The sequence below is a fragment of the Platalea leucorodia genome (assembly GCF_965183815.1).
Source record: "Platalea leucorodia genome assembly, chromosome: 7".
NCBI lineage: Eukaryota > Metazoa > Chordata > Aves > Pelecaniformes > Threskiornithidae > Platalea > Platalea leucorodia.
The window spans coordinates 8,297,684-8,325,603 of record NC_138829.1 but is presented as its reverse complement, the minus strand read 5'-3'; the positions used below and the strand labels follow the sequence as shown (position 1 = coordinate 8,325,603).

Here is a 27,920-nt window from a genome sequence, read left to right as displayed (position 1 = left end):
TATTCTGTGTATCCAATAGAACAGCAAATTAGGGACACCTTTTCCATGCTAATCAATTAGTCATGTAAGATGTTACTGCTTTCCAAAGAAGTGCTGGAGTAGCAGCTGTGTTACTTGTTATGAAAGGTTTGTGTGTCAGCAGATTCTACATCTGTTATGTTTTCTGCAGAGCCAGCAGCAAGTCCTAATAAAACTTAATGCGAGAACACACTGCCAGTGAGGTGATAGGTTGAGATTAACTGCACTAAACCGAGGTAATTCCATGCTCAGTTTTTTAACTTCTCTGAAGATTCACTATTATAAACATACCAATTTAAGGACTTCTTTCTTCTGTGAAAATCAATATGAAAACTTGCACAGAATTAATCTAAAGCAGAAAAAGCAGACAGCCAGCTACTGCTCATCCTAAGCCTGGACAGCTAAACTGTGCATAGGCCACATTCGCACTGGGCTCAGTGGAAAACTTCACTCGTGCAAAAATCTTTAGCTGAATTAGATGTTTACTGGGGAATCTATGTTGTTATCCTGCAGATCTTTTGCCTTAGTAGTTAGGAAAAGGGACTCATAACTATTTTTTTTTTTTACTATTGCAGTTAGACATAACTTGAAGGATAACATGTATGAAAGGGGCAATGTTCAGCTGTCTTCCAGAATGGCATGAATGATCAGTTCCTCTGTTGTGTGATGCATCCGTAGGTAATTGCGTTTGCTGTACCATACATTGAAATTAAGGTTTTCATGTCAAACCGATCTCTTTGAAGAGAAAGAGTATGTGAGCAATGGTTGGTGCAGACAGGCATCTGGTGTCATCCTACACTCTATCTGAAGAGGAGTTTGGGGCAGGTGCATGAAGCCTCAGGCTGGCAATAAGAGGATCTAAGTCTGATCGTGGACTCTACCCTGATTTTCTTTGCTAGCCCAAATGTTCTGTCTTAGTTTGCTATCATCTACAGAACAATATTTTTTTGCCTCTCTTTAGCTCAAACCGAACCATGTAGGTACATGTACATATAGGTACAGTGTCTTTGCTGAAACTTTCTGGCTTTCTAGTAATACAAGTTTTAACAAGTATGTTTAAACTCAAAATTTAGCCCCTTACTGAGTTCTAATGACAATTTCAAAAAAAAAAAAAAAAAAAAAAATCACAGTTGAGTTAAGCCCTGGTGTAAATAATTTCCTTCTCAAAGACTTTTTTTTATAAACAAGTGTTTATAAATAGGTTTAAAATTGAAAAAAAAAAAAAAACAAACCAAAACACCCTTGTTCTTAACTGCATCATTGTTATTATAACATTTTACCCAAAATATATAAAATGCTTAACTTACACTGCCTACATTAGAAGCAAACGTTGTGTTTAAAGCATTTTTCTGTTTTTTCTTAAGTACATAATTTTCAGGACAACTTAATGTCATTCACTTATGTCGATGCTTCAGCTGCCAAAGTCTTGATTTTTCTGGTGTACTTGATGCACAACCCTCAGGCTCTCAGAGGCATTCCTGTACCAGTAAAACGTGGTGAACACAGTGGAATTCTAGCTCTGGAGAAGGTTTTTTCCTGTAGCTGCTGCCCATTTCAGAAGAGGCTCCAGAACCTGACATGGTTCTCACACAGAGAAGGGTCCAGAAGAGGTGTCGGACATGGGAATAACTTGTAACACCTCTGAGAAGTGATGGTCTGTCTCAAACTGTCCTGCCTGCTACAGCCATTGCCACAAGCACCACCTTTGGCTGGTTGGTCTGTCCTCCCTCCCGCCAGTGCAGCTTTCCTGGCTGCTTTCCACACATGCATGCTACCAAGTGTGGAAGGAAAAAAAGATTCAACCAAAAGAAAAGAGCCAAGATCAGACCTAGAGCCCCAGCTCCTGGAGTCATAGGATTAGAGACTCTCAGCTTCCACTTCTTCAATAAAGAAAAGTTTCTTCTCTTGGAGTCCCTCAAAAAGCCTGGAAGCATGGTCAGATCATAGCCTACGAAACGATCCATGCCTTTGAGTCTGCAGGAAGCCTGAAAAACAGCTCTAATGCAGAAAATGCCTCCATCCTCCAGCAGGGTCCTTGCTTTCCTTCTGTCCCCCATGCATGACTGTGGCTGGAGAAGAGTGGGGGGTATTTGCAGCTATTCATTTCGTATTGTTCCAGCTCCCCACTTGTGCATTGGGACCTGTGGGGATGTGAGGGGGGGATATCATGCTGTTTGGGGCCTCCGTTAGACTTAATCCAGACTATTATCCACTGCTGCCTGAAAAAATATCCCTATCTGCTGTTAGGATACCATTTATTTCTGAGTTGTCTGCCCCTTTGGTGTCAAGGATTTATTGCTGGTTCAAGTAGTCCAAAGACCCCCACAAGCACCGCACCCTGGAGTCAAAAGCAGTTTTTTGTGTATTGTAAACTGGGCACAGGAAGGACCTGTGAGCCCATGCAGTCCTTGCCTCTGTTATGGATTTCCTCAGAGCACGCCTGCAAGGACTTTTTGGGGCTATAAAGACTTTAGGGATAGTCAAAAAGGCCAAGAGAAACAGAAGAGGCTTCCGTGAGGTGTTTTTAGCTGGATACTACTTTAAATGCAAAACACTTCTTCTAAGATATAACCATGGATTGTTTCCTGTTCTGAATCTTTTCTGTGATGATTCAGCTATTGGCAAAAATAACCTGAAGAGTAGGATTTTTGAAGCATGGGAATACTCTGTAATCCTGTCTTCACATGGTTGTTATTTCAGGCATTACCTGTTTGTGGGTAGAAATATTTTCCCCTTTAAAAAAAAAAAAAAAGAGGCAAGAGGAGGACATCAGACTGTTTTTCTTGGCTTTCTGTAATTAATCTGGTGATTTATCTCTGTAAAGTCTGACAATAAATTATTGGTTTGTATCACCTTATTTCTTAGGAGGAAACCCTGGAAGGGGAAGTTGCCACAGGCTTATTAGAGCCTCCAGTGATTAACCTCCGTGCTGACATTTGCTGTCCTTGTACTGGAATAATGTTTCCCCCCCTTATTCCACATTTTGACCTACTAAACACCAACCATTTACACCACTGGCTGCTGTGACTGTGCCCCACCTACCCCTGTCCCAAACCTTGCTGCTTGGGTATCTGTAAGCTGCCATCCTGTGGTACTGGTCTTACTGGATTTTTAGGTTAACTCAGAGGACTCTTTCCTCCTCTTCTTTGCAAGTGGGAGTTTGAGGTTCCCACTTCTTCTCTCCTGAAAGTCTCAAAGACATGAAAACTTTCACTCCTATCACTGTAGGTTTCTCTACCCATAAATGTGCTGTAGCATCTGTAATGGTTTCCTTGCAGGGTTAGAAATATGAACTCTGTACCCTTGAAAAGAAGGTATTTCCTTTCTTTCCAGGGAGAAAGTCCACAGGAGTCTTGGTTTGGACCTTGCAGCACCTGCCTGGTGCTGTGATAATGGGCTTTGAAAGTTTTGATGCTGTTAAATTCGAGGTGCTATTTTAGGTCATTTCAGAAGCTTTAATGGCTCTCTGTGACTGCACAGCTGGACTGATGACAACTGAAGCACAGACTTCGAGCTGAAGGAATATGAAAAACAACATTAATAAAATGATAATATTTTAAAGGCTTTTTTCCCCAAGTGTCAGAGTCTGGCTTAAGAAAAGCCTGTGGAAAAGCAAAGTTGGGGTTTCTAAGCACTCCAAAGTGAGACAATGCCTATATGATAGTTGGGTTGCTTCTGCCCTTATGTCTATTCAATCCAACACAGTCTTCGGTTACGTTCCCCACGATATTTCATATATGTGTGTGTATATACATCTTCCACACTGGCTTCTAACTTCTGTGCAACTTTGGCCTGTAATACCTTTGGTGTGCTCATTAAAGAAAATGAAAGGTATGAAGCAATAAGGCAAGGTCTATAAAAAGTCTCATGTTAAAAGCAAAAAAGACCCAGAATTGTTAAATCTGTTACAGGGCTCTTCCATGAAGCTGTGCAAGTGACTCGAACCTAGTGCCTCCCAGTGCCCATTCTTCCTATTTTTTTCAAAAGCTCATGGGAAATGCACAGGTTGTGGTCTGGAGAAATGCTTTGCGCTCACAACTGTAACTGGAGTCACTGGACACTGAACATCTAATCTTCTACTACAGTGGGACTCCTCTGCTATAGGATCCTGGATGTTTCAAGTTGGACACTATGGATTACCAAATGATTTTGACCTTAATCTCACTGTGCCCCAGTTTCCTGTCTGATCCCTGTATGACAAGGTAAAATGCAGAAGATGTTCATTGATGCCTACAAAGCACCAGCAGATTAGTGATGAGCACCACGAAGAAATTAATCGTGCCATACTTGAGCAGAGGTTGGCTGGTGTCCCAGGAATATGGCACAGGGCCATGCTGAATGAGAATTATAGAGGGGAAAGACTTAGCTGTTACTCATTCACTGATCACCATCCTGAGTCCATCCTAAGCGCACGATACACAGGAAGCCTTAAGTCTTCCTAATTCCTGTGTGCTCGACTCAGCTACCCAGCCCTTTCTGAATGCTCTTGCCTCATGTAAGTTCTGCATCCCTTTGGTTTGGACTGCCAAAGGGGCTAAGGGACAGAGATCCATAACCTCCAGGTCTAGTTGCCCAGGCTTATTTGTGCAACACAACAGAGGATGAAGAATTCCCATCGGTGCCAAATCAGATACCAGCAAGTGCTTTGGCTCTGAGGTTTCATTGATATTTTCCATCAATTTTTATACCAAAAGCAACAACTTTGTCAAGTTTTTATTGATTTCCTGTCTGTCAAACTGCTTTTTCAAATTTCTAATGGGGCAGGAAGCGAAAGACAAAAAAATAGGAAAGAAACTGTAATTTATTCCTTCCCCCCACCCATTTTTTTTTTTCCTAAGTATTCTTTCTTGATATTATCAGCTGTTGCTATGAGCAGAGGTATTTCCTTCTTTCTGAAGGCTACTGTCCAAACGAAATGAAGAAATGCTGTCACATGTATAAGCAGATCTGATGGCATCTCCTCAGTAGCTTTCACCCACATGGTGAAAGGGACAGTGGGCTCAGAAATGCTTGCTTCCTGCAGATTTCTGACGAGTCCCATGCACACTTCTTGGGTAGTGTTTTGGAGCCAGTAAAAGAGAATTGACCTTATGGTCCTCCCTGCTGAGGAGAAGAAAGTTGCAGTACAAGCTCAGCTGTTGTCCCACTCCAGTTTCTAATGACAGGTGTACTTTTATTTATTTTTTATTTATTAAGGACCTCATGCCTCATAGATACCAGAAAAGTCTCTTTTGTCACATTCTTCTGTGCAGAGATTCTCTGGGCTATAAGGAGCAAACTCTACCTGCTTTTCCTGCAGTTAGCATGCTTCAAACATCACCCTCTGGCATCTGTTTCCCACTTGAGCCCTTGTTTCAGCAATATAACTGTAAGCCATGAGAAACAAATCCATTGGAAATCAAACATTGTTACTTTTGGAGTTCATAGACCGATTTGTACAAATGGTGTTGTTTATAACCAAAGCTTGTGGTCATCTTGATTATGATGTTTAGAATGGGAAGTCTTCGGTGTGCACCTGCATTAGAAAACAGCTCTGCGCCTTGCCAAGGGCATCCCATCACTCAGTTCTGCTCACAACATTTTTAGATCTCTGTGGGTGGGTCTCACTGGGTGCCCATAGCAGTCCCAGGGAACCTGACTCACCTCGTGACATACAAACACTGAAAGCAAAGGCAATGTTGTGAATCGGTTCAGCAGCTCCTACGTTTTAATGACTCAGGCCATCGGGGTGTATCAGTGCCTGACCTGTTTATGCTGGCCTATGCCTCCCTCCTCTTCCAGGAGCTCCCTGAGTCCCAGGTGACCATTCTTCAATTCATAAATTCATGGAAGTTACATTTAAAGCTCTGTGCTGTGGATAAGAACCAGTTCTGAAATGTTTAATAGTCCCTGAAGTAAAATAACCCTCTCCTGTAGGTTTAGATTCAAAGGGTCAGCTCTTCACCAGATGCAGCTGAACTTTATAGTGTGCGCCGTCTCCTCTTGCTGTGGGAGTCGATGTTTGCCCCCTGCTCGGTGGATAGCGGGTATTGTGCCTTTTGTAGAAATACCAGTAAAGAGGTAAAACACCCCAAGCAGGTGTTTCACATTTCAGAAGGAAAGAAATGGTGAAGCAGAAGAGGAAGGAATCGTATAATAATAGAAATAATAATAAATAGAAATATAATAATATATAATAAAATATAACTATATATAAAAATAAAATAATAATAAATAATATAAATATAGTTAGAATATTTTTTAAACAGAAAAACAAACATTTTCTGTCCAGCAACTTTTCTACACAAAGAGAAAACATCTTTCACAAAGCATATAAATCTCCCCCAGACTCTTAGATTTTAAAAGAAAAAGGAAGAAGGTATGGTTTATACTACAGGAAAACAAGAAAACAATCTGCACAGCTTTGCAAAAGCTGGCACTACTTTTAAACCACACCGCTCTAAGGAAAGCCCTGAAGATTTCAGAGCTGGGGGGGGGAAGCAGTGTTTGACAAATAGGGTCTGGTTCACCTCGCGAGCTAGTTTTATATCAGCATTCACAAGCTGATTGTAATGGAGCTGCTCCTGATTTGCATCTGTTCAAATGGAAGCAGAACCAGACCTTTTCCTTTCAGCGGGTGCCTGCGGCCAGCTGGCAGCGACAGCGGTCCTGGCACCCAGGCTGGAGGAGCTGCTCCTGCAACAGCTCCCGGGGAGGCAGAGGTTTTAAACCTGCGCCTAACTTTAAGCAGAGGAGTTCAGGTGACCTCAGTGTGACTTGTTGGACCAAGATCCAAGCATGGGGAGGAGGAGGTGCTGAAAACAGGCGGGAAAAAAAAAAAAAAAAATTGATTTTTCCACAGCGGAATAATGTCCTCTGGGAGAAGCACTGCTGCTTGTGCCAACTATGGCAGGAGCGTGCAGCGCACCGGGATGTGCTCCGCAGGGCACTCTCCTGCCCTAGGCAAACAGCGATTTTCCATCTCTCGTTTCCTTCTACGACCCTTTCTAGCCTGTAGCAGCATGTGAGATTAGCAGAGGAAGAAGTAATAGGTGGAGAAATTCCTTCCAGGATTTTACTGTCCATACCTTTAAAAGACAGTGTCCGAGTAATGAAAAGGCTGGCGGGGGAGAAAGGCGGCTGGGTCAAGAGTAGGGAAGCGCTCGCACAGCGATCGGCGGGTGGTGGCACCGCACTGACTCATCTCCTCCTCGGGGCTCCGGCACAGGAGCAGCACGGCAGAGCTGGGCCCCTCAATAAAATGATAAAAAAGAGGGCTCCAGCCCCAAATCTGCCTCCTGTTGCCTCCCCCTCGCAGCTGCTCTCGCTGGGAGAGGGAGGAATCCTCCAAAAAAAAAAATAGTTGATGGCTTCACGCGAGGCTGGCGTTTTACATGTTACCTTGCACGTTACGGTTATCATTTGTGGGCAAAATGCGGCCACCTTCCACTATGTCACATAGCATTTCGTAGGCTGTTTTCCCCAAAACCCAGCCGCTGAGAACATGGGGAAAAAATGTTAAGAAACCATTGTAGAGATGAAAAGGGGGTTTAGGGGTTTTTTGGTTTCTTTCGCTCAGGGGGACCGGGCAAAACTTCGAAGCGCTTTCCCGGAGAGCCCGACCCGGGGACAACCGGGGGACGACGCTCGGCGGGGCGCGACGCCGCCACCGCGCATCCCCGCGGGGCCCCGCTCCCTTCCGCGCCGCTCCGCGCCGCTCCGCCCCCCCGGCCCCCCCCCTCCCGGCCCGGCCCGGCCCGGCCCGGCGGGGCGGGCGCGCAGGCGCAGGGGGCGCGGGCGGCGGCGCTCGGCGGCGCGGAGCGGCGCGGCCCCAGTCCGCGCTGCAGCCGCCGCGGGGGCGCCACTACCATGAGCGGCCGCGGCCGCCCCTGCGCGACTCACGGGCACCGGGCGCACCAGCCGCCGCCGGCCCCCCCCCGCCGCCGCCGCCGCCGCCGCTGCCGCGCACCCCCGGCCCCCGAGCCCGGCGCTGCAGGATGCCGGGGGGCAAGAGAGGGCTGGTGGCACCGCAGAACACCTTCCTGGAGAACATCGTCCGGCGCTCGAGCGGTGAGGGATCCCCGCCATCCATCCCTCCGTCCGTCCCTCGGTACCCGTCCCTCCGTCCCCGCGGCGGCTCCTCGGGGCGCGGAGCTGCCGCGCCCGCTGCCACGCTGATGGGGCCGTGCCAAAGCGGCGCCTTCAAGGAACGGGGGCTGCCCGGGGCGAGGGGCTGCCGTGCCCCGCCGGGCTCCGCCGCCGCCGGCCGCCGCGGTCCGTGCCCTCTCCCCCCTCACTTCTTACATCGTAACGGTGCTCTGAATTTGTAGCTTCTTTTTGTTCTTGTTTTTTGGTGAGCCGTTTCTGAAGATAAGTAGTCGTCATTTACATTTCTAATATCCTCTCTGCTCGTCGGGTCGTTTTTTTCCTTCTTCTTGTTCTGTAGTTCTCTAATAATTGGGCTTGCAACCGTTTTCATTCAGGGTTTCAAAGTCTTTGCAATTCTGTGACACTTTAAAGTCTGTGGCGAAGGTACCGGGAAAGAGGATGAGGGAGTGACTGTGATTTGGAGGATGGTAATCCTGTGGCTGAGCAAATATGTAAAGAACTGTCTGCAGTTGCTCATCTACGGCTCCTCTGTTAGGTGAATATTTACAGGACTGGTTCAGGACTGCGTGGCCATCAAATTATTCCTTGCTGATGGACTTAATTTTACCCTTTCATCCAGTGCAAAGCACTGATCAAGAGTACTGTGTATAGCTCCATTAAAGTTACGATGTGGTTACAGACCACCGTCTCTCTTGGTGTGTTAATGTAGATGCTGCTTTAGGCAAGTCTTGTGCTAGTTACCTTCCTTTTTTACGCGGTCTTTGCGCTGGTACATAACTACTGAAACATCTGAATGTTTGTACAAATGAAGGCCAGTCAGAGACCCGGACTTTGCATCTGCTAAGAGATATCTCCTCGGACAGCCCAAGCTCGGGGCGACCCTGCCGTCCCAAAGCACTGCTGTGCCAGTGTGCGTCTGGGGACGTGAGTGGGAAAGGTGGGCAGAGCAGAGCACTGAGAGAAGTTGCCACATGTATTATTAATTGAGACACTAATGTGATGTGAGATCGTGCTGAAAAGTGTTCCACCTTTCTGTTGCACAATTCTGGATTTACCTCACGTTCATACTAACGTGGTCTGGTGTGCTGGCTTGAAGTTGAGTTTGATGGCAGGTAGTAAATTAGTGATTCATTGACTTCCCCAGGAGCGGGAGTGGGATGAGGACCTAGAATTTGTTTTAAAATGTTGTACGTTAAAGTGCCAGCCTTGTATTAAGCCATCAACCCTTTTTGGGGGGCTTCTTCCCTCTCGTGTTGTTCTGTGCTTGGCAGCTGACTCTGTGTCAAACTGTAGCTGCAGGATCGCTAAGAGCTAGTTTCCCGCAATAGTGTATTTATTTACCAGAATATTAAATGCAAGCTTAATTAATAGGGGTTTATATAGCACTTTCCCTCTGACAATTTCAAAGTGCTGGGTAGAATTTAATTACGCTTCACAGCTCCTTGTGGAAGAGGACACCCAGAGGCATGCCCAACCTGTTCTTACAGCTGTGGCGTGAACAGGGGCTCGGGGCGTCACGGTTGTGTTCCCAAGGTCATGCAGCAAGTCGGTGGCAGGGCTGGGCACAGGGTTTGGGATTGCCATGCTTTTGTATCGTGCTCTAATTAAATCACATGTCCTCCCTGGTGAAAGCTCAGTAAAGCTTTGAGATGTCAAAAACTGGAGGAGCTCAGAAGGCTTTCAAACATTATACTTTAAAAGCACGTATCCCTCTCCAGTTTTTAACCTGGTCTAATTTGGGAGCATAAATCATGCTGATCTGGTCATTCATTCTGCTTTTTCTCTGCCACTGGTGATGCCTAAGCGTGATGCTGCAGAGGCAAATCTGCCCCATTGGACAACAAAGCGAGAAGTGGATTGGGAATTTGTTTTTAACTCATATAAGTGGTCAGTGCTGTGCCCTGAAACATGATTTAGTTCTTATTTTTGTTATCCAGGACATAACCTTATTTGTCCTATATAGAAATAGTAATTTTCATTGGATTCAGCACTATTTAATCCGAACTTAATGGTATCCAGTAGAGCAAATCTGGTTCAAGTGTCTCCTGCCAGTGCACGGTAGAAGGCAAGGATTTGGTCTGCTGACTGCGTGCTGGGTTTTGTTTTTATACTTGGATTCACCAGTTTCCAAGAGATTTTTTCATTGACAAGTTGAGGAATGGGATGAAGGAAAGACTGATGATTGTTTTTTTGAAATATATCTCCAGCATCCTCAAAAAAAGCCCTTCTATTGCCTTTCCTGGTTAGAGAACACTCTCTTTTGAGATTTCTCACACTTATACAATCCCTTTGCACTTCTTGACCATAAATCTTTTCTTAACAACCAGGAGAAGGTTTGTAGATAGAGGTAATATCTTCTCTTAGGCAACAGGTATGACTGGAAGAATTAGACAGGTATTTCGGCAGATAGGCTCTTGTTCAGGTGAAATGGAAGCAATGGTTTCAAAATGAAATGTAGCTGGAGACAAATTACTCGGAGTTGCCAGATGGATCTGAATAACAAAATTTATAGACAAAATTGCCGTAATTTTAAAATGTGGAAAGCCAGAACTGACATAGTGGGAGAATGGCGTGCAGACTCTGTGGTGGCCAGCCTGGTGTTAAAAGCAATCATACATTCAATTTTCAGCATTATTTACGCATTTTCTGTTTTTCCTTTTCACTCCAGCTTTGGCTACAAATCAGGTTAAAATTGTGGGAGAAGCGCTGACGGTGAGTCAGTGGAGAGCAAAGCGTCAAAGAGCCATGCAGGAAGGGACGGGGTGGCTGCGGCTCTTCTGTCCTCTGCGTGGAGGGGTGGGATTTCTGGGCTGCCGTGCTGGACGTTCCCCTCCTGGCCAACGTGTTTGGGAAAGATGGAACAACTGCCAAAATTGATGCAGGGAGGGGGCGTCCCATGGTGCCCCACTGCCCGGGGAACCTCTCTTTTGGAGGTGACTTTACACGTTGGAGCTTTTGAAGTATTTCAGAGCAGCGGCATACTTTGCTTTTTGGACAACATCAGGTTGCAGGTGGTTCCCAAAGCGTTTTGTGGTGGATGGTGCCCCTCAAGCTGCTTTGCGGGTTCTTTGCCCACACCGCAGCCGTGCTCAGCTCCAGGAGAGACAAAGTCTGCGGGGAGAAGCGAGGTCTGTCCTTAGACCAGCTGCTGCGGTTGGTGAAAAGGGACGAGCCCTCTATCATCAGGGTAATCTCAGTGCGCTCTCTGCAATCTCTTTTTTTTTTTTTTTTCTTTCTTTTAAAACGTACTGAAACTACATCCAGTAAAGGTCTTATCTGAGGCTCACAAAGATTGATACGATCTCGCTACAGCCTTGACTGTGCCCTGGATCTTAAGAACACCAGGTGTTTTGCTGAGCAGAAAGAAGCAGCGTTTTGTAAGAGCGCTGGGTTAAATCACATTAAGGTGACTGCCTTTTACTGCCATTAGTATTTCGGACTTTTAATAAGGGCCTTCCTTAGGGCAATGTTCTCTCCTAAGATGTTCTCAGCAGTCTGTGCCCGTTATTACTAATATTATTGGTTGCTTCTCCAGTGCATTCAGAGCTCCTGCTGATGCTGACCTCGGCTCAGCATCGCGGAGGTGCAATGGGTACAGAATTGGGCAAGTCTCTAGAGCAGGGCTGGCCTTCGTGGACCTGGCTGGTGTGCAGAGCGATCCGGCCAGTTGAGCTACACGCACAGGGGCAGAGAAATGTCTCTGTCTTGCCTGTCCATCTTCACCCTTCACATATTCTAGCAGGAAAAGCATTAAGCTTGTGTTAGTGACATAATTTGCTTTTATGGTAGAGGATGAGTTTGGGAAAAGGTTAACTCTGGGACTTTGCGGCAATATGCAATAAAGAGTGCTAACAGTCTGGAAGAGGGGCTTAATCTAGTGAAAAGACTATATACAGTCTTATCTATATGATAAGAGTCATCATTATTGGTTATCGTTTCTGTTGCAATAACTCTTAGAAGCTTCCTCGGAAAAATGGGTCTTTCAGGTCTTTCATAAATGTATTTTGACACTTGGGCTGAAATTTTGGCTCCGTAAGGCTTACATGGGAATTTTACCGTGAGCTTTAATGAAGCTAGTATTTAATTCCTGGCCTTTTTCAGCTTTGTGCCACATTCCTACAAAGCAGTTCCTTCCGACGGAGCTTCACGCCCTGTTGGGTCCCTGTGACTCTGATGGACGAAAGGGTCAGCCCTGTTCACGGGGTGACTGTGTTGTCAAGGCAGGTCACCCAGGAAGGAGAAGGGAAATGAGTGTCACATCTGTAATGCTAAGACACCTTTTTCATTTTTATTACATTGGTATTATAGATAAAATAAAGTGCCTGTTGTCTCTTCTGTCCTTTTTACCAGCCCATGTAGTGTACCTGATGTCTTACAGGCAGGGTGACAAAACATTGTTCTCATGGGACATGATACATGTAGGCTTCTCTCCCCTAAATTAAAACAAGCTGCATTTTCATCTGATCCAAATCAAGTTACGCACGCTGCAGAGACAAAGTTCTTTAAAGCAAGTTACTTCAAGTTTACAGGATGTCTGTCATTGGGATCCTCAGAAAAAAAATGTGGACCTCAGCAGTTCCCTAAATCTCTGCATAAAGACCCTATAAACCATGGGGCGAAAGTTTCCATCCTCCAGCTCAGTTGACTGCAGAGAAGTTACTGAAGGGATGACCAAGGAGCTTATGTCATTAGGGCTTTCTTTGGCATTCGAAGGCACAGGGTTTGCAGTTTCTACGACTGCAGGAGGCCTGCTGATACGTAAATCTATGGATTTTTACACTAAGAAGCATTACTACATGACGTTTGTGAGGAGTTTTCAATTGCAATCTCCCCGCTTTCCTTACTTTTCAAGTTGGTTTGCTGAATGCAGAAAGATTAAGCATATCTGCCTGCTGTTGATGAAATCAGGGGAGTTTTACATGGTCTAAAATTTGTGTGTGTGTGTGTTGGTTTGTTTTTTTTTTTAAATGGTTATGGCAGCTCTATACCATTGTATTAATTTAGAAACCCGAATAATGCCATGTCGTTAGCTAAAGGAATAGCTGGATTTCCTTGAGGTCTGATCAGCTGCTTTGTAAATTGTGGGTCTTCTCTTTCTAATATTTCTTTCTGTGCACACCGCTGGCGGTGGGATGGGGCGGCGGGAGAGACGGTCTTCTCTTCTGGGGGATGCTTGAGCGCTGCTGAGCGCTTGCCACAAGAGGTCACTGCAAGAGTTGTTGCATTTCCAGGTTAATGTTTAAATCTGAGAGAGAAGAGAAAAATGAAATTATTGATTTTTTTTTTTTTTTAATTTTTTTTTTTAGAGTAAACATCCAGGTTTTTTTATTGCTGTTGGAAGGAGTATATAGCCAAAGAATAATGTCAGGAAGTTAAGTGAGCTGTAGAAATACATTTAATTAGCCTGTTTAACAGGGTACTGTTTGGTGGTTAACCAAGATTTTAAGTTCTTCTCCTGGAGCGCTAAGGGAATAGTATTTTCTGGTTTGATAAAATTAAGTAATAGAAGAAGATTTTGGAGTTAGCACTCTAATGACCTGTTTTTCAGAAAAAAAAAAAAAAAATCTGTTACTTGTTTAATCAGCACCCTCAGTGACTGGCTGTTTTAAATGCCAAGCCCTGTGTAAGCCAGCCAGCCGGGGCCCGATCCTGCACCCACGGGTGGCAGCGGGAGGGAGTCCGACTGCTGGCTGGTGAATAGCCCCTTAGGAGGCTGGCCGAAGCAGCACCTCGGTGCGGGGCTGGGATCCGTCCTGCTGGTAGTTTTGCTTCAGCCACTTGTACAAAGAGGGGGGCATGGGAGAGGCAGACGATTCTCTGCCAAAACAGGTTTTTTTGAGATGCAGCCAGGCTCTGTGAAACTGCAGCCAGGACTAGGTTCGGGCTGAGTGTTTGCAAGAGGAGCCCCCGTGTCTGCTACTGTTACCACAATTTTCTCATCTGGGAATGTGAAGCAAGCGCTCTCATTTGTATAAAGCTAGAAATCTGATTTTTGGTTGCTCCCCGAGGGTGCCCGTGTGCCTTTAGTGAGAGCTACAGTGTGCTCCAGTTTAAATTTAGTCTCACTACATCTGTGTTGTGTTCCTCATAATTTTAATAGAGAACAGATTCAGCGGCGGCATTTAGAAGATAACTGGGATAGGTGAGGATTAGTTTAACTCTAGGATAGATGAATGTGTGAGGGAGAACCTGTGGTCGGAATTGTATGAAATGTCATTTTGTGAGCAACTCATGGGGACGCTCTCTTGTCCTTATTGACTGAAAACTCTGGAGTCAATGACGTTGTGCCACAGTAAAGGCGGGGGACTGCGCTCTTTGTGGGCTTTCGCGTTCAGAATGGTTAAAGTTAATTTTTTAAGTTTTCAGGAGGTAAATTCCAGGTGGACTCTAACCTTTCTTCTTGAGCTTGCTTGCTAAATTGCTGAAAGCTGCTGTGTTCCCAGCTAAGTGACTTACACGTGGATTTAATATTGCCGCCAATGCTGGATTGTTTATCTTTTGTTTTATTTGAGGAGCACTTATTTGGGGCAGGAAATAGATCATTTTAGCATAGTCGGTACGGTGGCATCTTGCTCTGGGTTTAGCCCCCTTTGCATTTTCATAATATGAGTATTAGCTAAAAACAACAGTGGTACAGAAAGGTGACGTAAAGAGTTAGTCCTTTGAGAGATTTTTTTTCAGGCAAGCAACGCTTAATGTGCTGGATAAATTGGATGACACTGATGTTTTGCATGCTTTCAAGACACTGGGGAAATAATAGCTTTGTTAGAAAACAGCAATGTGGTTTTATAGCAAGGAGTACAAAGTGCTGGTGGAGGTTGCTGCTTGAAGCAGAGCGGTTTGCGTGCAGCCGACCCCGGAGCTGGAGGGATGTCGGTGCCCCTTGAGGCTGATTTCAGAGGGCAGCGCCCTCCAAAAGGGTTTGGGATTTTCTGTTGTATTCTGTGGGGATGCAGTACGTCTTGAGCATGTGGTTGGAGTCACTGTAAATAACACCAGTAGAAATGTGCATTACCAGGGCCAAGACTTGCTCAGGAGAGCTAAAAGAAAATAAAAAAAAGAGAACATTTTTTAGGACCCCCCTGCCCAACACACACACAGAGGAGCCCCATGAGTTTTCCAAGAAGATCTAAACAAGACTGCAGCAATATGCTGACCCTGTGTAGTTATAAGGAGAGTCAGCTGACAGCCGTTTAAGTGGTTTGGGGCTTTTATAAGACAGCATTAGCAAAAAAGGAAAATTCCAGATGTTTCACAGACCCTGTCAGGTCCGGGCTGCATTTGCTCTGCAATGGAAGGGCGGTAATTCTGAAGGACAGCTCTGTGTAAAGTTGCTTGAGTTAGGAGTTTATTCCTAGATGAGAATAAATTCCACTGCTTCTTTTTATTATTATAATTATTATTACTTGTGTTCTGCTACTGCTTCATTTTTTTTAAAACATCTTTTCAATGGTGACTTTTCTAAAAATATTAGTTGCCTGTTTTCTTGGGATGAGCTGGAATTCCAAAATGGTGATTTAAACAATTTTGGTTACAAGTGGTACCCAAGCATTCTTGAGAAAAGATGATTAGGGACAATATTTCTCACTTGGCTAAGCATATCTCCTGGAATGATTTAGCTGTTCTTGCTCTCCTGTCATTATATAACATGAATTTTACACTGCTTTGGGCATTTTGTTGGTTAAAAAAAATTGCTTGCACACTGTGGTCTTTTTATTTATTTATTTTTTTTTTTAAACAACACAAGGCTCAGCACTGTGTTGAGTATGAGCTGCTGCAAGATAGAGTAAGATTAAAGGCTTGCTGCTCTACAGCATAGGCTGCCTTTATACAAAAGAGCCTTTTTACAAAATAGAAGTGCAGCAACAGCAAATACAGTGCCTTTAATAATTGTTTTCCTCAATTGTGTTTTCCAACCTGAAATTTTGCTAACTGTACGCCTCTAATATCCCAATTCCTTGCCATTGGTATTAAACCTTGTAAATAGGAGAGTTATATTAGCTAATAAAAAGCCTGCTGACTTCCAAAGAGGAATCTAGCAACTCTGAGGCAGGCGACTCTGCTGGCTGAGCCCTGCTTCCCTGCTCTCTTACAGACAGACACTGGTGTTAGATGTGTCTAGTCAAAGAACTTACACAACCTACAGATTTGTGATTTGGGCGCTCTACAAAATATCAGAAAGGGGAATGGGTGGAGAAAATGATTGGTGGAGGCAATGACATCAAGACAAGCTTAGAAATAATAAAAATTGACTTTTATCTCTAAGGAAATGGGAAGTAGAAATGCATTTTCAGTGCATCGGAGAAATCTGAGCAAAGATGAATGCATTACCAGACATTTTGGGCTAATCATCATGCAAGTTTTGAAGTTAGCTGCATGTTAATGTTTTCAGAGTATGAGATATCACCACATGGTAATCTGGATCACAGTTGCATAGAGTTTCATATACGGGATCAGACCATTGGTCTGTCAGATTTACTGTCCTGCTTTCAGCAATGGCCAATGTCTAGCGGACCAGAGGAGAAGTTCCCAGCCTCCATGGTAAAATACTTGTGAGATTGGGTGCTGCTGCACATGGAGAGAGAAGATTTTCCTTTCTGGGCCACAGCACAGATATTGCACACGTTTTAGTTACCAGTGTCTTACTGCAGAATGTGAGCTGTATTTATGCATTGCCATCTGTAACTTTGGCTATCCTTGGCAATCCCTGTTGTGATACTATGCTTTCAGTGAAGTCGTGGTATTCTTAAAAACTGAGTCAATTCAGGTGTTGTGGTGTAGGCATAGTGGCTGAATTTGGTGTTGTCCAGCTAAACTCTGTTAAGAAATACTTATCCTTGAGAATACCTCCAATATAATATAGTCTTTAAAAAAAACTAGCTTGCAGAATATAGCTCTTGTGTATTGAATCCCACAGGAAGACAGCTGTGGAGATCCCAGTGCTGGTGTCCTTGCTATGCTCATCACCCTGCAATTTGCAGACCTTTTGTTGGCTCCTTTTTCTTCTGAAGAAGGCACAAAACACCAATCTTATCTGTTAAAGACTAGAGCAGGCAAGGAGAGCTTGCCTCTCCCATGAAGGGAGTCTGAGCCTGGGTCTGTCTTGCAGAAGGCATCTCCCCTGTGAGGGCAGTCCTTGGTGCGTGGCATTGCAGGTCTCATGCCCATGCTTTAGAAAAGACTGATTGTGTAGAAGTCCTTTGGCTCACTCAGAAAAAGATCCTTTGTATGAACTAACCAATATGGATTGTGGGCCATCAGGGGAAGGGGAGGACCAGGAGTGAACCTGGGATTTGGTGATGGAGGTGCACCCAGTGCTTGCCTGCAGCAACACTGGCGGGGCACGTCCCTCGGCTGCCATCGGGTGAGTAGCTTTGGTCTGGGTGTGTTTCCTCCCTGTTGTGTGCAATGAGTATGGACGTATCTCAGGAAGGAGCAAGTCAGTTGGCAGCCTGTAGGCAGGTCTGTAGCACACTTGTCTTTCACTGTACCTGATCTGCTTGAATGAAGGCTTGTGTGAAGAGGCTGCTCTGGGACTTGACCACAGAGTCACAGGGCACAAGGGGACATCAAGATGCCCTTGGCTGAGGGTCCTTGCTTTGGAGCTGCTGGCAAAGGAGGCCAGGAGGAACACACAGCCAGTTGTGTTTGGAAGGGAACAGACTCGTCTTTGGTGTTAGGCTGCCCTATGGCAACTGGAGATGGAGAGGAAATGAGTTTTTTCCAACCCTTGTCTCTTACACCAGGTTCAAGCAGCCAGCTGGAAATCAAACAGAGTGGAATTTGCCATAGTCAGACTGATGGAAATCTTAACCCAAGACACAACTGTGATTGACCTTTCTTAGTGAGGAAACCATGTAACTGAGTTCTAGAAATATGGAAGTCAGGCATGCAGATGGATTTAGTCCAGGACTGCCTGTTAGGACCCAACCTGAGGGCAGGTAACTGCAGAAATGGACTTTCATGAGTGGTGGTTAGTGGTGATGACACGATGTAAAGCAGTCTCTTCTCCAACTACACAAAACTCCTAGAAACCCTAAGGTTGCATTCTCTAAGGAGTCTCTGTTGTTGACCAAGGTTAGGCTCCAAAACAGAGACATGTTAAAGAATATACAAGGGGTCAGAGCAGAGGACTCAAAGCAAAAACTCCTCCGTGTCCCTTTGCACTCTGCAATTTTAAGAAATTATGGCCAAATAAAAGAGGTTCTCTCAAAGTGTCCTGTCATCCAGTGCACAGTTTGGATGTTTACAGCTGGGTATGGACTGGCTAATGTAAAGTTAAATCTGCCTGGAGTTTTGATCTGGAGAAATTGTAGAAATAGGGAAGAATTAATATGTGTCTTTGTTGGTGAAAATAACATGACTCCTGATAAAATGTAGGGTAGGCATGTGTTCCCGTGGATGCTGAGACTTCAGTACACAATAAAACCCAAGGGTCAGGTGCTGACTCGATCATCCTTAAATTTTATCAAGCTGCTTACTGAGCAGCAGCGTTCGTGAAACATGGATTCCTATGGCTTTGTGCCTGCAGTTAGGTTTATTGGTAACAAGATGCAAACATTGCTTCAAGATTTTTCTTTAGTTGGAATAGGACACACACGTACATATTCATGTGCTGAGCATGGATGAATAAGCCTTATTTGCTTAGGAGACAAGGGTAAAAAAGAAGTCAATTAAGTAAAGGAAAATTCATAGGGACAAAAGAAAACATATTCTAATATCTGGTCTGGTTTCTAGTACATATACTATATATCTGATCTAACCTTACAAATACTAGTATCTACCAAGTGTCTATTTTTTCTGATTTTATGAGATTGTTTTAAACTATCAGTAGTTTGGCTTTATGTTTTGTTCCCTCCCAAGTTTCTGGTGGATTTGATTTAGTGAATGCCTTATCAAGTATATTGAGACCCCCAGGTGTAAAGAAGTGTAAAATCCATAGAAGACAACCATTAAATGCTGTATGTCAGCTGCCGGCTGCAACACGTATCTTCTGTTGTGTACTCTGTGTCCTGAAGCAGTTACGTGGTGGGAATACACAATCAAGATTATGTCTGTCGGACGGGGAGGCTTCGAAGCAGGGTTATCTGCTTTTGGACTGTGGTCCTGTGGGGAGGACCCAGATGTGCACAGTGTCTGTGAGTAAGTTTGGTATTGAGGTCTCTCATCGCCCAGGTCCTGCCGGTTGTATCTAGATATGTGAGCAAAACTTTAGTGAAAGATAATGCTATAAAGAAATCTCTTTCCAAATCTGACCAGAGGACTTGTAATATTGGTTGTTTCCCTGTGCGATGGGAAATTAAGAATTGTTTATGCTCCCATCCTCTCCAGCTGCTGGGGTACGGTGGTGGTAGGGTGGCCGCCATGGGGGGAGCCCAGAGGGTTTAGGGGGCTGGTGGTGTCTCTCCTTTTCCAAACTGGAGAAGATGCACGATGTTTGGTGGACATCAATACGATGGGATGAGCTCCGGTGAACCCTTTGGTTTCCAGGGGGTTAGGATGTCCCCTGGGTTAGTGTCTGTGCCCTGCTGAGGAAAGCTGGGCTGAGTCCCTGGTGCAGAACAGGCTGCGGAAAGCCAGGGAGGTTTTATGTAATGCTTAGGCTTTACTCTGTGTCTCCTGCTGCTTGTAGCGAGGGCATCTCCCTTTGGGTAGGAAAGCAAATTTTTAAAGTTGGCATTTAGGCTTAAGAATGTTTGTGATGGATTCAAAGAAATTCTTTGAGCTTAAAAGTGTTAGATTTCACAAAAACTGAACTTCTATTTCTCACATTGGTTGGCTTTTAAATATTTTTAAATCTGCTTTTCTATAGAAAATCCAGTAATCTCCAGATTATTTTTTTCCAAATTCATGCTTATAAAGAAAAAAGAAAGAAATACTATTTTTTCAGTACACTTCCCTTGTTCAACAGAATAACGTTTGCATAATGTACAATCCAGTCACAGTTACAAATACTCTGAGAAGGGCTTGTGTAGCTCATGCAAACCCAGTGTCACTTTTATGTGAAAATGAATGTGTGCACCTGAGTATATGTCCATAAGTAATTGGCATAACCATTCTTTGGCTATTATGAGGAAAATTTGTAAAAATCTCCTTAATTTTTTTTCCACAAGAACTGCTGAAAGGAACGTTTCCTATAATTTCTGTACAGCAGTGATTCTTAATAGTTATATTTTAATAGCTTTTTAGCATCAATGAATGGGACCAGTTAGTCCCATAGCTGCAGTCAAAATGAAATTGAAAACTTAAGAGTAAAAATAAAGAAAACTCTGAATATCATCACAGACTACAATTTGAGAACCTCTGCAAAGTGAGAATATCATTTCTGAAACAAAATTAGGAATGTTTACAGTGTCAATAAACATAAAATCCCACAACATTGCTTTTAAGGAAAAATGGGTATTTCCTTCTTTGGAAACGCCTTGCTAAAAGCAGGGATGGAAGAATCTTTCCAAACTAGTGAATAAAACTATTTTAGGACTAACTTGTAACGTGTTGGTGCCCGTCCGTGTGTATGAACTGTAGGCACTGACTGAAAGAACAGATGACTGAAGCAGTATTTAAACCTGAATTCAGCCTCCTAGAAATACTCCCTGCCCTTATTTTGTATTTACAGCAATGGATGCATGTTACTAGGATGAGCCAAACCCACCTATTTGCATTTTTAATAGACTGCCACTGAAATTCAGTACCTGCTTTGTGTTATTTCAACGTGTAAGTCCCTTTGGCACTCATCAGTTCCCCGATCGTGCTGAATTTCCACGTGGGTCACTTAATATCCGCACTCGCAGGCGTGATGTGGCTCGTGGTGTACCGCGAGCTGCGGTGGGCACATCTCGCCCCTGCCCAGCGGCTCCTGGCGCTCTCTGTCCCTCGTCCCAGGGATGCTGCCTGTGTCCTGCCAAACAGGCTGGGACCTGCCAGGAGGAAAAATTTACTTGTCTTAAGCAAGAGAGTCATCATCAGCGTTGGGCACACATACAGTTCAGCATTTAAAACTCAGTTTGCAAGTTAATTTAAGGTTGATTTCAAGATACATATAAAATGAAAATCAAACATGATACCTTGCCCAGATGTTGTGAATAAATGAATCCTTTCTAAATCGTTAAAGCATTGGTGCTTGTGTCAGTATTCTGGGGTGCAAGAAGCTACTTATATTATCCTGTTTCATCACGTTTTCTTTTCTGATACCCATTTTGATTTCAGTTCCCTCTGAAATTTCATGATAGAAGTTACCATCGTGAATAACTCTGCATCTGCTGTGTAACACACGGAGGATTTAAATGTATTGTGCCACTGACAACAGCCCTTTCTCTCTTTTTGTCTTTCTCTCTTCAGAATCCAGTTTTTTGTTGGGAAATGCCCAGATTGTGGACTGGCCCGTAGTTTATAGTAATGACGGTTTTTGTAAACTCTCTGGATATCATCGAGCTGACGTCATGCAGAAGAGTAGCACTTGCAGGTATGCTGACTGTTCGTTGCCACTCGGTGCACTTTTAAAATTATAAATCTGCTGGGAAGAACAATGAGGTTTTGGCAAAAGGATCAATGTAAGAAAAGCATTGTTTTGCAGAAATTAAAGTATTGAAACAGGCTTTAAATGAATGAAACCAGCAACTTATCAAGGACATGGTAAAGCACTTTTTGAAATTTATCCTGGCTAATATCAGTACAAATGTGCTCTAGCTAATAATCCAATAAAGAAAGTGGGGTTTTAGGTAATGTATTTCAAAGTCTTTTTATACTAGATTTTTGTTAATGCTCCTGTTATCATGCCAGGAGGCGCTGGGCTATTCTGCAGCCGATGTTGGTCCCTGTTATTACACACGCACACAGAGAGCACAGTAATGTGCAAACTGCATCTTTATTCCCAAGAGAGTGATTAGGCTGATGATATATTTACTCGAAGCATTGCAGCTTTATGGCTTTTTCCTTTTGTTGGTGGTCTTTCAGGAGCAGGCAGCTGTGATTTATGGTTAGACATGCATCTCTGCCTTGTCTGATGCATCCTTTAAAAGGAGGTGCTTTGGGGAAAGACTAAATCCCTAATGCGTGTGCATGTGCGTATGTGCGTGAGCAAAGTAAACGACGGACAGAGGCAATAAGGAATGGCTGAGATACAAGTTTCTGTAGGTTTTCCCTTTATGCATTCAGGGAGCGACCAGCTCCAGGGCACTGGGAGGACGGGGGCTGCATGCCTACAGCAATGATTTTTGGGAGACGGGTGCTGCCAGACACTGATCATCGGCTGATGCTTCAGCTGGCAGGAGCAGGGCGGGCAGCGAGCCTGTCCTCGGATGTCAGTCATCACTTATTACAAAAAACAACACATGCTGATGTGTAGTCACTGCTCTCATCTGCTGGGAAGGGGAGGAAACCTTGGGGGTCCAGGCTTGCTGTGTGCAGCCAGGTGTCCTCTAATAGGCAATGGAGAAGAGATGGGCATGTGCTGCTGAAATGAAATATTCATTCACACAGTAGCAACAGAGTCGATGTACTCAGTGGAGCTGAAAGGAACAGCCTTATCACAGCCATCCTGGTTATACCTACATGCTTTCCCCTTTGCTCTCTGCTATCCTGCATATTGAACTGTATAAGTTTGCTGTGAGCCAGCACTTTTGTAGTCTGTGCACGTTAAAATAATTATAAATATAGAATGGGATTGTAGGAAAAGGTTGAGGAAGTGAAGGTTTAGCAATACCTCTCTTATAACTATTCCCCTGTGTCTCAAATACTGAGGAGACTAAAAGGTTTATTACATCTGAGTGCTTTTTGTGAATGTGATGGGCTGTAGTTACAATTTGTAAGGATCCTGTTTTGACCACATTCAAGTAGATCATACAGGTGAATCGTACAGATGCAAATTCAAGGAGGAATTATTGTGGAAAAGGGAATTGGTAGCAAAGATTTTTTTTTTTTTTTCTTTAATCTTCGTTCTATACATCCATCTCTGTATTTTGGAGAAGCCTCTTTATACTCAAAGCACGGCTAGTACTTCTTTCGTGTCTGGGTCTTAGCTGGTGGAGCTATATATGCAGTGTGATGTTTCCTGCTTCTTAGGAGACATCCCAGTCTTTGCAGATTAAAGGAGAGCTGGAGAGGTTTTCAGTATGGTCTGACGTGCAGTGTGTAACCTTCCAGAGCAATGTCTTTGGAGCTGCTCTCTAATGAAGAGCTGTGCAGCTGTATGGAATGGAAAATAGTCTTGAAAGCCAATGGTGCCTGCTTTGGCTTACTCAGTAGAATGTCATTGGAGGTTTTTTGATGTCTGCGGCTGTTATTTATATTATTTTTTGAGTCAGGCTCTCAGTCCAGATTTGCTATGTTATGCCCAGATTATGTTACATTATACATAAAAATTGCTTTATATATAATGTTTGCATTGCTGTTCTAAGGCAAGTGCTCTGGGATAAGAGTGCTGTGGTGCTACATCTTTATTGCAGGTTTTGGAAGGGTCTGTTTTTACAGCTTTTTGGTGCCAAAAAACTTGATTGGAGTTACTGTTGTTACTGATCACGAGTGTGATAAAGGACAATTTATAAATTTTGCAGTATCATCTGGTCAGCTTGCCCCTGCCTAGAAGGTATAGTGCCTTCAAAGCAGCTTTCACCCATGCTTTTCTCCTGGGTAGTCCAGTGAGTATTCCCTATATCCTCTTTCTGTCTGTCGCACCCCATACCCTACAGTGGGGCTGCTCATAGGCCATCATTATATTCAGCCTCAGGTGGTCTTGGCTGATACTAATCCCTGGGAGGCGTGGATAAACTGAAGGCACTGGAGGCACGAGCAATTTTTGTTCCAGCTTGGGCAATGAGTTAGTCTCAGTTACAAGGTGGTAATCCCTTTGATTTTACACTTCTCTCATCTTTTTAATCAGCAACAATGTGCCTATTGGCAGGAAAATCACTTAGAAATCCCTCAGTACAAGCGCCAGCCTCCCTAGTTTCACGGGCAATATATAAAAGGCACAGCGTACACAGGGGTCAGGCTACGTGAATATTGTGTGATGGGAATCAGTGTGTGTTCTTTCTGGGTGCATATGGGGCTCAAGGTTCCATGTGTAGCTGGGGCTAATATATAGAATAATTGGTATAAGTGAGTGCTAAAATGCACAGGATTTTTAGGTGGAAGAACTTGTGTGCTGGTGAAGCGTTGCTGTGCTAAATGAAAATGAGCTGACAGTCCAGGAGGAGCAGGGCATCTGCAATTACAACACCTCTAACCTTCAGTTAACCATGCAAAAACCCCTGCCTGGAGGTGCACTGACAGATCAACCAGCATGCAGGAAACCCACGTGCTGGACTTGAAAAAAGTTGGATTTGATATTGGGATGTCATCTCCGTGACCTGATTTTTGTGTATGTGAGAAGGCCTCCTTGCACTGCCAAAGCTGTGCAAAGAAACCTTGCTGAGCACGCCAGTGGGACCCTGGAAGCCACACCATTTCTCCTCAGAAATGGTGCCTGCTCTTTAACTTGCAAAGTTTTGAAGCTATTGATGTGTATCTGTATTTGCTGTTCCTCCTGGATAGATGTTTGTCCATTGTGATTGATGCCTTTTCATCCAACACTTTGGGATGAGAGCTGTAAATTGGATGCAGGATCATATACTTTCTGTGCTTCACCTGTCCTCTATCCTGGATAATTCCTCACAAAAAGCTGTTAAATACCGCCCTGGCACATGCTGCAGACCTGGAGCTGTTCTGATGCCACTGCTCTGGATCCTGACAAAGGACAGAAGAGCACGATATAAAGCTTCAGACGGGGCTTTTCTGTGCCAAGGGATGCTTTCAAAGGGATGCGGGAGCCCAGGCACCTTAAATGACAAATGGTCTGTTTCAGAGATGGGGAAATTAGCTAAGATTGTGCCTTTCTCTGAGTATTTCAGTAAGTCTTGTTTCTCTTTGATAAGTCTATTTTCTAGGTAGTAAGATTCCCAGTAGCAGGGTGGTTTTGATATTTATGTCTTGTACAGTTTGCACTGAAGGCACTCAACAAGCACTAAATAACAAAAAACATGAGGCAGAAAAAGACAGAGTGATTGACTGAAGAAGTAGGAGTCCCTCCATGTGTACAAAATAGGACAGACTAAATTAAATTAAACCTGTGATAAGCAAAGATATTATATAACTTATACAGTGAGTGGCTTTGAGGTTTCTTTGGTGCTGTTAAAAATTGCCTTCTGAAAAATATTTTTATTATTCCACAAGCCTTTAAAATGTCTCTTTATATGTGAAAATAATATAAGATTTGAGTATTACAGGTTTACTGCAATAATAAGCTGCCTTTAATTTAAAACATAAAGTTGATTGATTGTATTCAGCAGCACTAACTGGTATCGTCCACCGCTCAGAACACCAAGTACGATTTGACATTTTAACGCTAATTAATGATGACTTTCTGTATTATAAGCGATGTAAAGTCAAGCACTTTAACAAAGTCTTGTTATTTTTTCCTTCAGGGCTAAGAGAAACATTGTTTTAAATCTCAAGAAAACAAAAAAAAAGAGAATTCAATTGCACAACAGGCTGTGTGAGAACTACCAGCTCTTATTTTGTGTTGCAGATAGGGGAACAATCTGCTTTACCTCATCAGTGCTTTAAAAAAGGCATAGATTAAAAAAAAAAAAAAAAATCAAACTCTCTTCGTTGTCAACTCACATATAAATATATAAAAGGTTATCAGCTGAAATCGGGAAGGAAAGGCAGGTCATTTGAGAATGAGCAGCAGGCTGTGTTTTGCATTTCCTAAAGACGGCCGTGTATGTTAATGCTAAGCAGTACCTTAACGAAGCCTTGTGCCCTGGTGAAGCCGTTTCCTGACGTCAGTCGCTGTAGTGGCATCTCCATTACATTGCTGTCCCAACCGTAGCAGTTATAACGTCATTTATCAATACCTCTCCCTGTGTTACTGGTGAAGAAGCGCCTGTAGTGACATACAGATGTTGTAGTTACTGCCTCTGTCACCCGTGCTGGGCAGCAGCTTATTCTGGGAGCAGCCCCATTACCGCCCTTGGTTGGCTGTGTAAAGAAAAGATTCATGGTCTGGCCTTCATTGAGTATTTTAATGCTTGCCGAGTCACTAACCACTATGCTGTTTTATTGTTTCTTTCAGAACAGTAGACATAAAAAAAAAATGTTTATTGAACCTTTAGAGGTCTGTTGATCAATAAAAGAGAAGCTGCACTGAAACCACAGAGACACTGATAGCTTGTCTTTTCTCTTTTGTATTCTCAGGGTTGTCTGTTGTAGGTTTCAGCTGAAGCTCAAACTCTTTGTGAACAAAGAAAATGGGGGGGAAAAAAAGTCTGATCAATTAAAAGTATATTCATCTAAGTGGCTGAAAGCTTTTATCCCATGTGCCATTTTCCTTCAGTTCTGTAATTGGGAATTTGCACAGAGTGGTCTTCGCTTATTTTTAATCCAGGGAAGAATGACAATGAAAGCCTGGCCGTTTCCTTACAAAGGCTTTCAAAAGTAAGGTCAGGGGGTTGGGTTTGCTTACACCAGCTGAAAGTCTGACCTGGAAAAGAATGCAATGATGAGATGGTCAAGATGGTCAAGAAATAGCAGAGTTAAAATTATGTTTTTATATTCTCAGTCTGGAGAGGGATGAGTGTCCAAAAGCATTTTAGTGTTTTCCATATTTTTACTGAAATATTAAAGAAATGCAGTATACAATAAGGAAAATGAGGGTGAATTTGGTTCTATTTGGTAGTAGTGCAGAGGTAGCTACGCTGAGACAACTTCATACACTTGCTTTTTGTGCTGAATTTTCAGAGAATTAGTCATCACAACCCCCCTCCTTTTGTAATCGGTAAAAGGATTCCAATTATCTTATTGTCCCAAATGCATCTTGACAAGATTAGATTTGTAGCCATTGATTCAGCCAACAGCCTTTACCTGTGGTAGCTTCCATTCCTCCTCCAGAAGCCTTTTCAAGAGGACTGAACAAAATTTGGGAGGTTTTAGAGGTTTTGTTCAGTTTTCTCTGTTTTGTCAGCAATATTCTCATGGCCTGCAGCTGTGGCAATAATGGTTTTATAGGCTATCAGCTCTTCTTCTAACCTTCTATAGTTCTATCCTTAAAGATACGCTCAGAAAAACACTTAATGAAACATTACAGTGGATTTATTTGCTGTCATTTACAGTAAAAAGGTGGCCACAGTTACTCACTATTGTAGGTTTCCTTGTAACACTAAATATTTAAATGAAGTGTAAATCATAATTAAACTTTGGTAAATGACAGTTAATAGCATCTCCAGTGTTTATACCATTTAAGGTGACTGTAACAAAGTTGTTGCTTGTCTAGAAAAAAAAGAAACATTTGTTCTTTTTCAGTTTTATGTATGGTGAACTGACAGACAAGAAGACCATTGAAAAAGTCAGACAGACTTTTGACAACTATGAGTCAAACTGCTTTGAAATTCTTCTCTACAAGAAAAACAGTATGTATATATTTGTGTATGGTGTTGGGAGTGATAATGCATATTTAAAGTATATAATACACTAAAATAAATTTTCATTTCGGCATATGGGTAAATTTGGGGCAAGATTTGGAGAAGAAATGGGTATTTTGGTCGCCACAGCTCAGGAAAAGAGCTCTTTTTTCAGGACGAGTGTTCAGATTGCCAAGAATAGTTGTTCCCTGCTGTCTCTAGTCTGACTCCTTCTTTCCAAAATATATTTAGTTTTGAGGATTGTTTCCCTGAAGGGAAACTGACTGGGTTAAGTGAAAAGAAATCCTGAATGAGGTTCCCCCACATCCCTCAGGAAACACCCCCATGTCTCCACAAGTGAGAACCCAGACCCTGGTT

At 43.5% G+C, this 27,920-nt stretch overlaps 1 protein-coding gene across 1 annotated transcript in view; it reads left to right on the top strand.

Annotated features, from left to right (window-relative positions):
• Positions 1-7,866: 7,866 nt before the first annotated feature.
• The window catches only part of KCNH5 (potassium voltage-gated channel subfamily H member 5), a gene marked incomplete at its 3' end in the record, with an annotated part of 160,392 nt that continues 140,338 nt past the window's right edge, over positions 7,867-27,920 (top strand). Inside the window, exons 1-3 of the mRNA XM_082317131.1 lie at positions 7,867-8,067; positions 21,445-21,568; positions 27,445-27,551. Of these exons, the coding sequence (XP_082173257.1) occupies positions 7,995-8,067; positions 21,445-21,568; positions 27,445-27,551 (304 nt within the window). The 5' untranslated portion in view covers positions 7,867-7,994. The remainder of the gene's footprint in view (positions 8,068-21,444; positions 21,569-27,444; positions 27,552-27,920) is intronic.